This window comes from Lolium rigidum, chromosome 6 (genome assembly GCF_022539505.1).
Source record: "Lolium rigidum isolate FL_2022 chromosome 6, APGP_CSIRO_Lrig_0.1, whole genome shotgun sequence".
NCBI lineage: Eukaryota > Viridiplantae > Streptophyta > Magnoliopsida > Poales > Poaceae > Lolium > Lolium rigidum.
The window spans coordinates 257,529,889-257,544,242 of record NC_061513.1 but is presented as its reverse complement, the minus strand read 5'-3'; the positions used below and the strand labels follow the sequence as shown (position 1 = coordinate 257,544,242).

Genomic DNA, 14,354 nt, shown 5'->3' with positions numbered 1-14,354 from the left:
ATGCTTTATGTGAAGAATCATATTGTTTCCGACGTTTCAATCTCATTTCTTGTGGAGTATGTAGGAATGTTTCTTAAAAAAGAAAGAGTCAACTGAAGACGATCGACCCGAAACCAGTCAGACAGTCAGTCACCTGTCGTCACTGAGACCACGAGCTGGGAGCCCGAGAGCGACATCTTTTACCGCGCGCCCGCGCGCCGCCCGGTGATAGGTGGAGCGAGGACGTCCAATCCGCTTACGCCGCGTCCCGGCGAATCGGATCCGGCCGCGACGTTCCGCTTTCTCGATCGTCGGCGGGGTCAATTCGGATTCCCCGCGGTCCGGGCGCCGGCCATGGCATGGGCGCGCATATGTCAACCTCCGTCCCATGTGATCTGTGCCCCGCCGCGCATCCGCGTCCGTATCCGCGGGGCGACCGGCGGCCACCCAAAAATATCCCCACCGCTCCAGCACTCTCCCGCCTCACCTGCCAACCACCGCGGCTGACCTCGTGCGCGTCGCGTCACCAACCGCCCGCCCGCGGAGGCGCCACCCCGACAAAACCGCACCGCTTCCCCCCTTCCCTCTCCATTAATCCCAGTCCCAAACCCCGCCCCGTCTTCTTCCTCCCCTCATCGAGTCAAGCGGATGATCGTGTAGTCACCGGCTCACTCGATCGATGAAGGTGCTCTGCTCCGCGTGCGAGGCGGCCGAGGCGCGCGTCGTCTGCTGCGCCGACGAGGCAGCCCTCTGCGCGCGCTGCGACCGCGAGGTGCACGCCGCCAACCGGCTCGCCGGCAAGCACCACCGCCTGCCACTCCTCTCCGCCGCCGCCCACTCCAACTCGCCCGCCGCCGCCGTCTCCACCCCAAACTGCGACATATGCCAGGTATGATTCTTTGCTTGTCAGAACGAGATCACTGTCTGTTTTCCCTGCCTATTCTTGCTGACGAGTCCTCCGTTCCTTCTTCTCCTCCCCGGACCAACCACAGGAGGGCCACGCATACTTCTTCTGCGTCGAGGACCGCGCGCTGCTCTGCCGGAGCTGCGACGTCGCCGTGCACACCGCCAACGCCTTCGTCTCCGCGCACCGCAGGTTCCTCCTCACCGGCGTCCAGGTCGGCCTCCAGCCCGACGACCACGACCAAGAATTCGAACCAGAGCCCGAGCCACAACCAGAACCACCTAACAACGCCTCGTCTGCGGCTCCCCTGCAACCCCCGCCGTGCCACAAGAAGAGGAGCCCGACGCCGCTCTACGGCGACGGGGACATCGACTGGCCGGCCGGCCCGGACGTCGGCATCACGGGGAGCTTGCCCGACTGGTCGGTCATCGATGACCAGTTCGGCAGCTGCTCCCCGGCGATGAGGCCCGCGGAGCCCGCGGTGATCAAAGCCCCTCCCAAGAAGATCCATCGGGGGCCGGTCACCGCGGCGAGCGCGGCGCTTTTTGGCGGGAGCATGCCGGACTGGCCGCTGGACGAGTTCTTCGGCTTCGCGGAATTCAACTCCGGCTTCGGGTTCGCTGAGAACGGCACCTCCAAGGTCAGTGTTATTTCTTCAGCAAAAAACCATAACTGAATTGCTACCAGCTGCTGTAGATGTTCTTCAGTCGAGGCGGGGAGGGGGTTGGTTGAACTGTTTCAAGAACTTCTTACAATTTAAGCTGCGATCGCCTTAGTAGTGGTACAACGCTGATTAGTAATTCTGGTGATCGATCTCAAAACAAGTAATTTCTCTCAATAATTCTTCTAAAACAACTAAATTTGATCTGCATCCTGGAAGGTTAATTCTTAATTCAAAGTAACTTCAGGTCTATCGCATCATGTAGTGTAAGCTTTTATCACCGGCAATTTTCCAGCTGAAAGCCTGAAAGTGAGGCACCGCACAAAAACACGTCTCTGACCTTCTGAAGTCTGAACAACTCAAGCTTTTTATGGGAGTCCTATCTGCCTAAGATTATCCATTAATCTAACAATGATGATCCATTTGCAGGCCGACAGCGGGAAGCTGGGCTCGCCGAACCGCCGTTCCTTGTCATCGTCCTCCTCCGGGGCCGCCACACAGAACGCGCAGGAGTTCTTCGGCCAGGTGCCGGAGGTCCACTGGTCGTCAGTGCCGGAGCTGCCATCCCCGCCCACGGCATCAGGCCTCCACTGGCAGGGAGACCCGCATTACGGCTCCTCCGACACAGCGGCCGTGTTCGTGCCGGACATCTGCTCCCCGGAGAACCCCTTCCGGTGCTTCGCCGCCGCCGGAGATTCACAGCTCAAGCGCCGGCGGCGATGTTAACAGACTTTCGCCGTCGATCGTGTGCCTGGAATCTGAAACTATAGTGCAGAAGAAAAAGTCGAAGCAAACGATGCTACTGCTAGATGGTTAGTGGTTAGTACGCCGCGTCATCATCCATGTATACTGCAATAGCTCTGGCCTCTTGGACTGATTAAGTAGTTGTTAATTACGAGTTTATATATGTGCAACTTTGCTTGTTGTGAGCTTAGCTCGGGACGTTGAAGAAGAAAAGGCAGTGAAAATTAGGAAAAATAAAACGGCGAGAATGGAATGGCATGTGATGTCTAGAACGAAACTTGTCTTTGCTTTGATTACGGACTTTCGCTGGTGTTTCTTCACCGGATCTGTTGGGATGTCACCAGGATCATTATGTGATGTATCAGCACGATCTGAAAACGCTGTACAGTTTGACTTGTTTAGTAGATGGCGTTGAGATCTGCCTTGCACTAATTGTTGAGACTTTTTTTTTTTTTTGAAACGGAGGCAAAAGCTTTGCCTCATTCTATTAATTAAGAAGAAAGTGCCCAATTTTTAGGAGAAAATCGGGCGAAAACCAACAACACACACTTAGCACCCGGCCAACCTGGCCAACCTGGCTACCCACACGAAGCACGTGACACCATCGAGGAGAAAGACCATCGTTGGAGATGTCATCGAGCGTCATCGTCGTCACTCGTCCACGGGACAGCGATTCCGACTTCACCTTAGACAACCGCCACCGAGACCCCCGCCGCAAACGGCATCGGCACCCAAGTGAGCCTATGCCAAACAGTCGCCCCCCAAGCACGTCGAGGAGGAGGCAGCTCCGACTTCAACCGTGACCTTCATAGGAGAGGTTACACACCTTGCACCGACGCAAGCACCAATCAAGTGGCATCGTTGCCACAAGTCGCCTCGCAGCTCCGACTTCACCAACATGGCAGGGGTGACGAAGGACATGCCGCAGCTCCGATCCGCACACCATTGTCATCGTCGCCACGCAACCCATGACGCCAACACCATCCAACTTCCACGGGTCCCTCCGACCTAAGCAGCTCCAAATCGATGCCCTCAAGAGGGAAGACGACACAAGAGTGCCGCCATCGACCGATCACGAAGGATCTAGGGATTTCCCTGGAGCATACCCAGACAGGAAGCCACAAGTCACCTCGGCGATGCCTCCAAGAAGGGAGCGGCGCCCGAAGCCGCCGCCATCGCCGGCCTCGGCCAGCTGCCGGCCGGCCAGCAACCGAGACAAGGCGTTAGCCCGGGACTTGACGCACCATCCTGCATCGTGCCCAAGACCGGACCACCTTCTTCCACCAACACCTCGCCGCAACCGCCGAGCCGCCGCCACGGCCCGCCTCCCCATCAGATCCGGGCGCGTAGGCCCCAGATCCACCACCCCACCGTCCTGGAGCCGCAGCTCCGGCGTCCCTGCGCCCGCCATCGCGCCACACAGCGCCCGCCAAGGCCTCCCGCGCACACCCGCCTGAGACACCAAGCAGCAGCGCCCGCCTGGCCACCCCGACGCTCCGGCCGGAGCAACCCCGTCGGCACCGGCAGACAGCCGCCGCACCAACCCTCCGCCGCACCACCTCCAGCCCACCGCGGCCCGGATCGGGCCCCGGATGGCCCGCATCGCCGGCCGCCGCCCGCTGCAACGCCACGGCCGTGCCACCACAGCCCGCGACGCCCAGCCGCACCCTCCCGCCGCCGCGGCGGACGAGACTCCGAGCCGCCGCCCTGGCTTCCTCCCTCCCTCCGGCGTCGCCCCACACGGGCCGGCCATCTCGACGGGAACAAGCTCGGGCCCTCACCCCCTTTGGAGATGAGGCCCGCCGCCACCGCGGCAAGGGCCGGCGGCAGCGGCGGCAGGGGGGCGGCGCAGGCCGGCTGCTGGCGGCGCGGTTGGGGATTGGCTCCCGGCGTCGCCTGGGGAGCGACGCGAGGAGACTTTGCAAGCGACCGCACGTGCGTGTAGGCTTAATTAAATCTGTGGTGGTTGCTTTTAGTACTATTGGATCTGAAACTCTGTTGGCTATTATAGAAGCAATGTCCAATTCCTAGGTACTGACCCTCTTTTTTTTAGAAGATTCAAAGAGCTTTACATTTCGCAGCATGAGAATCATGTTGACTACAAGGGAGCATGACCTGATACAACCATGTACATTCAGGGTTTGAGGATGAGGCAAACTTGGCTGTGTAATGAGCAGCCATGTTCGCTTCTCTCCTGACAAAGTTAAAACAAATTGTTACACAGCTCCAAGAAAGCTCTTGAATTTGAGCTAGAACGGGAAGGCTGGTATTCCTTATTTCCTTTTAGGCATGTGCTTCCATATACCCCTAAATTTTAAAACAGCGTAAACCCCCAAAGGGGTATCGTGGTATCGTTAATCCCAGCCATCATATCCTTGATTTCGAACAGGTATCATTTAATCTCAGCCGTCTTTGTGTTTCACATAGGAAAACGTTTCTGTTTTGGGGGTCTAAGGAACCAAACCATTTCCTTCTATTAGCTCCGGAGTTCCACAAAGAGACTAATGCTTGTAAGTCTATCACAAGCTTCAGCAGTGAGAACATCAGGGGACAATTCCATTTACAGCTAGCTGCTATTACCTGACCTTGAGTATGGCATACAAGTCCCAACCACCCCTGAGGCTGGGAGTCTCATCTTCTGTTTTTTGCTGGGTTCACCTTGCTTCTTTAGAATGTTTTCAGTGATGTTGGTTTGAATAAAATCACTAGCCATCTCCCACGGCCACCCGTATGCTTGATTTATAGACATTGAAGTTTCTCCATGACTCCTTCAGTTTTTTGCTGCCCAAATTGCTCACATGCCGCATAGGATAGTTCCACAATAGAATCCTTGCCTCAACCAGCCAATCGATAAGAATGCCACACATCTTTTACTGATATCAGTCAGATGAGATATATATCTATGGGAGACACAACTCAAATCCTAGAACAAAGAATTCCACAATGACATTATCATCAACACATATATTTTCACAATGGATTATCATGCCATACCAGGTCAGGTACAGAACTCGGTGAGGACACTAAATAACTTCACCGGGGTTCCGAAACAATTGCCGCACTTCTTCTGTACATAATGTAGACATCATCTACATACTCAACTACTTTAAGGGAGTTGTCGGCTCCTCACGGTTAGAGATGTACAATCTTCTTTTCCTCTTTCTGCACTTTTACTCTTGGCGACGTCAGAAAAACAAGGCCAGGCGTTTGAAGAGGGCTAATGGCACTTTGAATGGGTATAGAGGCGCGACTAGAGGGGGGAGGGGGTGAATAGGAGCTATGCAAGTTTTAGGCTTTTTCAATTTTAGGCAGGAGTGAAATGTAAAGGTGATTGCTTGCAAAGGTAAAGTGTTCCTACAATGATGCAATGCACACAAGCAAGATGATTGAAAGTTCAGAGATGGTAAACCTAGAGGGGGGGTGAATAGGTTTCTACATATTTTAATTCTTTCTTTGCAATATTAGGCTTTGCGGAATATAAAGGTTAGCCTAATGCAAACTAGGTGAAACAACCTATATGAGGATACAACTAACTCGAGCACGAAGGCTCTCACAGGCAGTTAAATCACAAGTAAAGAGTTTGGTTAGAGATAACCGATAGCACGAGGAGACGAGGGTTTATTCCCGTGTTCCCTTCCTTTGCAAGAAGGTACGTCACGTTTGGAGGAGTGGAGGTCCCACGAAGGATTCCCCGCGCCACGAAGGCTCACCCTATTCTCTGGAGCCAATCCCACGAAGGAATAGCTCTCTCTCTTGTGGTAGACTTTGAGGTAGCCTCCAAACCTTCACAATCTTGTTAGGAGCAAATCCACAGTCCGGATGCTTCCGGACCACTCTTGCCCACCTAGGGTTTCCAAGGAACCCTAGAGAGCAAGCTTCTTGATAAGTACAAGGGGAATGAGATTTGGCTTGGTAGAACAGTAGATCGGGTCCTCCTCTATCGTTTCCCCGAAGGGATTTGAGTTTGGGTGGTGGAGGAGAGAGATCTGAGGCTTTTGGTGTTTCTAACAATGGAGTATGAGAGAGGGAGCTCAAGAATAGCTTGTAGTGTAGTGTCTTACTTTTCAGAGGTAGGAGAAGGGCTATTTATAGTGTCACTTGAAATATGGCCGTTGCCCACTTGACACATCAGCAGATTCCTCGAGAAACCCGGTCAACCGGATTTGGTGCCGGACTGGCCGGCGCACGGGCCGGTCAGACCGGGTCTGCGACCGGTCCGACCGGTTTCAACCGGAGCTGGGACCGGGTCTTGACCGGAGCCACTTCTTTGGGTACTGGATCTCGCCCGGTTGGCACAAGCGCATAGGCCGGTTGGTCGCCGGGGCGGCCGGTCAGTAATCCGGTCCGACCGAGCCAGCGACCGGATCGGCCGGTCCAAACGGGCAGCCAACCGGACCGAGACCGGACCATCGCCCCGACCTTACTGGTTCCCACCCGGTTGGCACCGGTCCTGGGGCCGGTCTGCGCCGGGCTGGCCGGTGCCAGGGCCGGTCTGACCGGGCCAGGGACCGGCCTTGCTCTGGAAACCCCTTGTTGATTTTTCATCGAAGTGGGGGGTCTCCCATTGCCTTCTTGTTCCATTGATACACCATTATACCTCTTTGGCTAATACCTGGGAATCATCTTGTAGACATGTGTTAGTCCAAATACTCTAGCACGGTGTCATAGTTACCAAAACAATGGATAAGGGTAAAATACCCTTACAATCTCCCCCTTTTTTGTATACGATGACAAACCGAGCTAGAGTCACATATAGATATTATGATAAACCTTAAACCTTGATTCCATATGAGATATTGAGACAGCTCCCCCATAATGTGTGCACTTGGAGAATTTGCGTTTGAATGCAAAGTGCAACATTTGTGGAACATGATCGAGTAGCTCCCCCAATATCTTTAGAAACCAAGCATGGTATGGATATGTGCATATCAAGATATATAAGCATAGCACACATAATCATCCTAGCATAGAGATTAAGCATATAGGTACATGTCCATACACGAATTACTTAAAGTAGCAAATGATTCTTGGAATGAAAAAAGCAACCAAATAAGCACAAGCCAAATAAGAAGCAAATAAAATGTCAAGCATGGCTTGTGCAACTAAGGACCCCGTAATCCTAGACTCTACTCTCTTCTCCCCCTTTGGCATTGGAACACCAAAAAGGCGAAGAAAAGAGGAGGGATGCTAGCGTTCCCATCAATAGAACTTGTGCCCCGCGGATGGAGAGCTGCCATCACCATCATTATCATCATCCTCTTCATCATCATCCTCGCCATTTCCATCCTCATCACCTTCATCCTCTTCATCATCATCATTCCTATGTCCAGAGTGAGCAGTGTGAGGAGGAAGACCACTGTGAGCATACATGGAGAGATCGAAGTTCTGAAGCATCTCATCAGTAATAGGAGGCATCTCCCAAGTAGGAGCATGTACAGGCTCCATCTCAGGTCCAGGAGGAGGCACAGGAGTGTTTCTGACAGCCATGAACTCATTATGTCGCCTCCTAGTTTCCTGGCTCAAGGCAAGGCTTTGATGTGCAACATCATTGGTATTTTTGCACATTTGCCACAAGCTGGACAAGAACCGTGAGACACCATGTTGTGGGCGCCTAGAGTAGCTGGAGCTAGCAGGGTCATGCCTTTCCTTGGACCTACGCTCAGAAGGCATCATGGAAGGGACATCCGGTCTATCTCCTTGAACAGGTACCTTGAAAGCCTCCATCTTGACCCGTTCACCTTCCGTATTGTGAGATGCTTGCACAACCTTGTTGATGAGCAGCTGAATGTACTGAGCATAATTTGGAGTCATCCTTTCGTGAACAGAGCGCTTCAGTTCACAGTAGATGAGATCACAACCATCAATGGTCTTCTGGCGCTCAGGGTGGCAGTAGTACATCAAGTTCAGATGATAGGCACGGCATTCACTTGTATCTCCAGACTTGCTGATGAGATTCTCACGGAATAGCTTGGCAAGTAGAAGGTAGGAGTAGTACATGCCAGAGATAGTGGGAGGGCCAGCTGTGGGTTCCGAAGGAAGCAGAAAGCAATGTCCTCTTTATGGAACCGGTTCTGAGAGTATATCTTGAAGCCATGAGCACGACCACCACCAAACCCCAGGGCTTCACAGAAATCAAGATAGGTGCAAGAATACTTTTCCTTTCCTGTCATCCAAGTCATAGTGCGATCTGCGTCATTATGGAAGAACACAGTGTAGTGAAATTGCCTCACAAGGATTGGACAATAGCACCCATCAGTAGGTGTCAAGCACATGAGATCAAACAGCCCCATCCTCTTCAAGGTGGCAACCACAAAGCGATACTTGGTGGCTTCATGCATTTTAAGAACATCCTTGATGGCATTGGGCATCACAAAAGTACCATTCTTCATGCACTCTTGAGAATTGTAGTAGTCTTCCCACAAGTGCTGATGAGTGATGGTCCGGAAGAATCTAGCACCTTGAAGGTAAGTGGGTTCCAGGAATCGATAGGGGTTCTTATCTCGAATTCTTCTCCGAGCGATGTATGATGGATCGTGCCAACATTGAAATGTGGCACTATCTCAGTAAGATCCTCTTCTTGTGCTGGCTGTTTATCTTTCCTCTTATTGGCAACTTTCTTGATTCTTCCCCCAGCTGAGATGCCTGGACCGGTGTACTGAGGTGCTTTAGGAGGCACACGGGAGCTAGTACGGCGTGCTGGAGGCCCCGTAGGCCTTCCTCTCTTGGCAGCAGTGCCACGGTCCTCACCACTCCAATCATCTGTGAGTCAGCAAAATAGAGCGAGGATAGCAGTGGGGTAAGTGTACATGTCATCAGTAAATGGGGAGGCCAAAAAGCATAGCATATATTCAAGTGTTTCGATGAAATTATGCGAAGATCTGGGCAATCTGGCGCACAGGCTGGTCCAACCGGACGGGAGACCGGGCGAGCCGGTTGCCAGTCCGGTCGACCGGGCCACACGCCGGACCGGCCGGTTGAGCGGCCGGTTGACCGGGCCATAGACCGGGTGATGTCGACTTGTGATGTTTGGCCCAGAAATTCAACCACAAATTTATCCAAAACTCATAAACTTGAATATATACTATAGCAGTAGAGTGAGGATGTGCATAGTGGTGTGAAAAACACTCTAATGGCATGATGACTTACAAACCCTAACCCTAACCCTAAGTTTCTCAACTTTTCCTCAAGAAAATGCAATGTGTGAGGAGGGCTTAGATAAAGAGGAAAAGGAAGAACAAATTACCCGAAGACATGGTCCTCCTTGCTCAAAGGAACAAGGAGAACACCTAGGTAGAGCTTGAGAGCCAAATCCCCAAGATCTCCCAAAGTAGCTTGAGAGGGACCAAATCCCTTGGTGGAGATGTGGCAAAGGTCCCGATCTATGAGTTGGTGGAGTTTGGGAGGTTTCTAGTGGTGGGAAGACCCTAGGAAGAGGTGGGGATGATGGGGCGGCGGCAATGGTGTGTAAGGTGGAAGGGGAAAGTGAGGAAGAAGAACCCCCAAGGGGTAACCTCCTCCCACTTAACCAGCCGCATGGCCGGTTTGCCGCCCGGTCGACCGGGCCAGGCGCCGGATGGACCGGCGCAGAGGCCGGTCCAACCGGGTCAGTGACCGGCCAGAGACATTTGCCCAGTTTTGTCCCATTTTGCCTCGTTTTGCCTCTATTTTTTGTGTAAATGTGTATGAATGCTCAGATGATGACATGTACACATAGATAGATAGACGATGATGAGATGAGCATAGACATGGGGTTGGAAACACAAAGCTCTCTAGGCATACCTATTGGAGTGAAATCCAAACAAGATATAAATAGCAACAATGGGCATGATTCGAAGACTATCAAGAATCATAAATCATTTTGAAATAGTTGCAATAAAATCATTTAGCCTTGTAGAATCAAATTAATTTGCGATTGAGGCTTAATGAGGGGCGGGGGATTACTCCCCCTATGTGAAAGCGCAAATGTCATGAGACCTCGAAGAGACGTGCTTGGGTCCATATAATGACATTGGGTCTATTTATGTTGCACACATAGGTATGCATCATACCAAGACATGGTAAGATGACTATCCCCATATGTGTTGTGCCTCTAAGCTAGATAGCTAGATAAATGCAAGAATATAGTGCAAGAAGTTATTCAATCTAAGTTTTTAGGATCAAGAATACCAAGTTCTCCTCTCAAGTTTACAACCCGGACTTCGTCCAAAGGCTTAGTGAAAATATCCGCCAATTGGTATGTTGTCCCCACATGAGTGAGAGCAATGTCTCCATTGGCAACATGATCACGTAGGAAGTGATGGCGAATGTCAATGTGTTTGGTGCGACAATGTTGAACCGGGTTATTAGCGATCTTTATTGCACTTTCGCTGTCACATAGAAGAGGCACCGTACCAAGAGACATACCATAGTATTTCAAGGTTTGCTTCATCCATAACAACTGAGTGCAACAAGATGCCTGATGCGCGTAAATGTACATGTCCGTTGGGAACCCCAAGAGGAAGGTATGATGCGCACAGTGGCAAGTTTTCCCTCAGAAAGAAACCAAGGTTTAATCGAACCAGGAGGAGCCAAGAAGCACGTTGAAGGTTGATGGTGGCGAAATGTGATGCGGCGCAACAACAGGGATTCCGGCGCCAACGTGGAACCTGCACAACACAAACCAAGTACTTTGCCCCAACGAAACAGTGAGGTTGTCAATCTCACCGGCTTGCTGTAACAAAGGATTAACCGTATTGTGTGGAAGATGATTGTTTGCAAGAAAACAATAAAACAAGTATTGCAATAGATTGTATGCTATGTAAAGAATAGGACCGGGGTCCACAGTTCACTAGAGGTGTCTCTCCCATAAGATAAAAGCATGTTGGGTGAACAAATTACGATCGGGCAATTGACAAATAGAGAAGGGCATAACAATGCATATACATGATATGATAAATATAGTGAGATTTAATCCGGGCATTACGACAAAGTACATAGACCGCCATCCAACCGCATCTATGCCTAAAAAGTCCACCTTCAGAGTTATCATCCGAACCCCATTCAGTATTAAGTTGCAAAGCAACAGACAATTGCATTAAGTATGGTGCGTAATGTAATCGACAACTACATCCTTAGACATAGAATCAATGTTTTATCCCTAGTGGCAACAGCACATCACAACCTTAGAACTTTCTATCACTGTCCCAGGTGTCAATGAAGGCATGAACCCACTATCGAGCATAAATACTCCCTCTTGGAGTTAAGAGTAAAAACTTGGCCAGAGCCTCTACTAATAACGGAGAGCATGCAAGATCATAAACAACACATAAACAATAGATTGATAATCACCATAACATAGTATTCTCTATCCATCGGATCCCGACAAACACAACATATAGTATTACAGATAGATGATCTTGATCATGTTAGGCAGCTCACAAGATCCAACAATGAAGCACATAAGGAGAAGACGACCATCTAGCTACTGCTATGGACCCATAGTCCAGGGGTGAACTACTCACTCATCACTCCGGAGGCGATCATGGCAATGAAGAGTCCTCCGGGAGATGAATCCCCTCTCCGGCGAGGTGCCGGAGGCGATCTCCCGAATCCCCCGAGATGGGATTCGCGGCGGCGGCGTCTCTGGAAGGTTTTCCGTATCGTGGCTCTCGGTACTGGGGGTTACGCGACGGAGGCTTTAAGTAGGCGGAAGGGCAACGTGGGGGGCCACACGAGGGCCCCACACCACAGGTCGGCGCGGCCAGGGCCTGGGCCGCGCCGCCCTATGGTGGCGGCGCCTCGTGGCCCCACTTCGACTCTTCTTCGGTCTTCTGGAAGCTTCGTGCAAAATAGGACCCTGGGCGTTGATTTCGTCCAATTCCGAGAATATTTCGTTACTAGGATTTTTGAAACCAAAAACAGCAGAAAACAGCAACTGGCTCTTCGACATCTTGTTAATAGGTTAGTTCCAGAAAATGCGTAAATACGACATATAATGTGCATAAAACATGTAGATATCATCAATAATGTAGCATGGAACATAAGAAATTATCGATACGTTGGAGACGTATCAGCATCCCCAAGCTTAGTTCTCGCTCGTCCCGAGCGGAGTAAAACGATAACAAAGATAATTTCGAAGTGACATGCCATCATAATCTTGATCATACTATTTGTAAACATATGTAATGAATGCAGCGATCAAAACAATGGTAATGACATGAGTAAACAAGTGAATCATAAAGCAAAGACTTTTCATGAATAGTACTTCAAGACAAGCATCAATAAGTCTTGCATAAGAGTTAACTCATAAAGCAATAAATCAAAGTAAAGGTATTGAAGCAACACAAAGGAAGATTAAGTTTCAGCGGTCGCTTTCAACTTATAACATGTATATCTCATGGATATTGTCAACATAGAGTAATATAACAAGTGCAATATGCAAGTATGTAGGAATCAATGCACAGTTCACACAAGTGTTTGCTTCTTAAGGTGGAGAGAAATAGGTAAACTGACTCAACAATAAAAGTAAAAAAATGGCCCTTCGCAGAGGGAAGCATCGATTGCTGTATTTGTGCTAGAGCTTTTATTTTGAAAACATGAAACAATTTTGTCAACGGTAGTAATAAAGCATATGAGTTATGTAAATTATATCTTACAAGTTGCAAGCCTCATGCATAGTATACTAATAGTGCCCGCACCTTGTCCTACTTAGCTTGGACTACCGGATCTTTGCAATGCCATGTTTCAACCAAGTGTCACAAAGGGTACCTCCATGCCGCCTGTACAAAGGTCTAAGGAGAAAGCTCGCATTTTGGATTTCTCGCTTTTGATTATTCTCAACTTAGACATCCATACCGGGACAACATGGACAACAGATAATGGACTCCTCTTTAATGCATAAGCATGTGGCAACAATTATTATTCTCATATGAGATTGAGGATATATGTCCAAAACTGAAACTTCAACCATGATTCATGGCTTTAGTTAGCGGCCCAATGTTCTTCTCTAACAATATGCATGCTCCAATCATTAAGGTGGTAGATCCCTCTTACTTCAGACAAGACGGACATGCATAGCAAATCACATGATATTCAATAAAGAGTAATTGATGGCGTCCCCAGAAGCATGGTTATCGCACAACAAGCAACTTAATAAGAGATAAAGTGCATAAGTACATATTCAATACTACGATAGTTTTTAAGGCTATTTTGTCCCATGAGCTATATATTGCAAAATTGAATGATGGAATTTTAAAGGTAGCACTCAAGCAATTTACTTTGGAATGGCGGAGAAATACCATGTAGTAGGTAGGTATGGTGGACACAAATGGCATAGTAGTTGGCTCAAGGATTTTGGATGCATGAGAAGTATTCCCTCTCGATACAAGGTTTAGGCTAGCAAGGTTATTTGAAGCAAACTCAAGGATGAACCGGTGCAGCAAAACTCACATAAAAGACATATTGTAAACATTATAAGACTCTACACCGTCTTCCTTGTTGTTCAAAACTCAATATTAGATATTATCTAGACCTTAGAGAGACTAAATATGCAAACCAAATTTTAGCAAGCTCTATGTATTTCTTCATTAATGGGTGCAAAGTATATGATGCAAGAGCTTAAACATGAGCATAACAATTGCCAAGTATCACATTATCCAAGAAATTTTAGAATTACTACATGTAGCATTTTCCAATTCCAACCATATAACAATTTAACGAAGAAGAAACTTCGCCTTGAACATTATGAGTAAAGCCTAAGGACATATTTGTCCATATGCAACAACTGGAGCGTGTCTCTCTCCCACAAAGTGAATGCTAGGATCCATTTTATTCAAACAAAAACAAAAACAAACCGACGCTCCAAGTAAAGAACACAAGATGTGACTCGAATAAAAATATAGTTTCGGGGAGGAACCCGATGATGTTGTCGATGAAGAAGGGGATGCCTTGGGCATCCCCAAGCTTAGACGCTTGAGTCTTCTTAAAATATGCAGGGATGAACCACGGGGCATCCCCAAGCTTAGAGCTTTCACTCCTCTTGATCATAGTATATCATACTCCTCTCTTGACCCTTGAAAACTTCCTTCA

At 49.4% G+C, this 14,354-nt stretch overlaps 1 protein-coding gene across 1 annotated transcript; it reads left to right on the top strand.

The window, feature by feature from the left end:
• The first annotated feature begins 493 nt into the window (after positions 1-493).
• LOC124666310 (B-box zinc finger protein 22-like) lies at positions 494-2,584 on the top strand. Its single transcript, XM_047203653.1, has 3 exons — positions 494-868; positions 972-1,523; positions 1,974-2,584. Exons 1-3 carry the CDS (start codon positions 659-661, stop codon positions 2,268-2,270), a joined length of 1,059 nt encoding a protein of 352 aa, XP_047059609.1. The 5' UTR covers positions 494-658; the 3' UTR covers positions 2,271-2,584.
• The last annotated feature ends 11,770 nt before the right edge of the window (positions 2,585-14,354 follow it).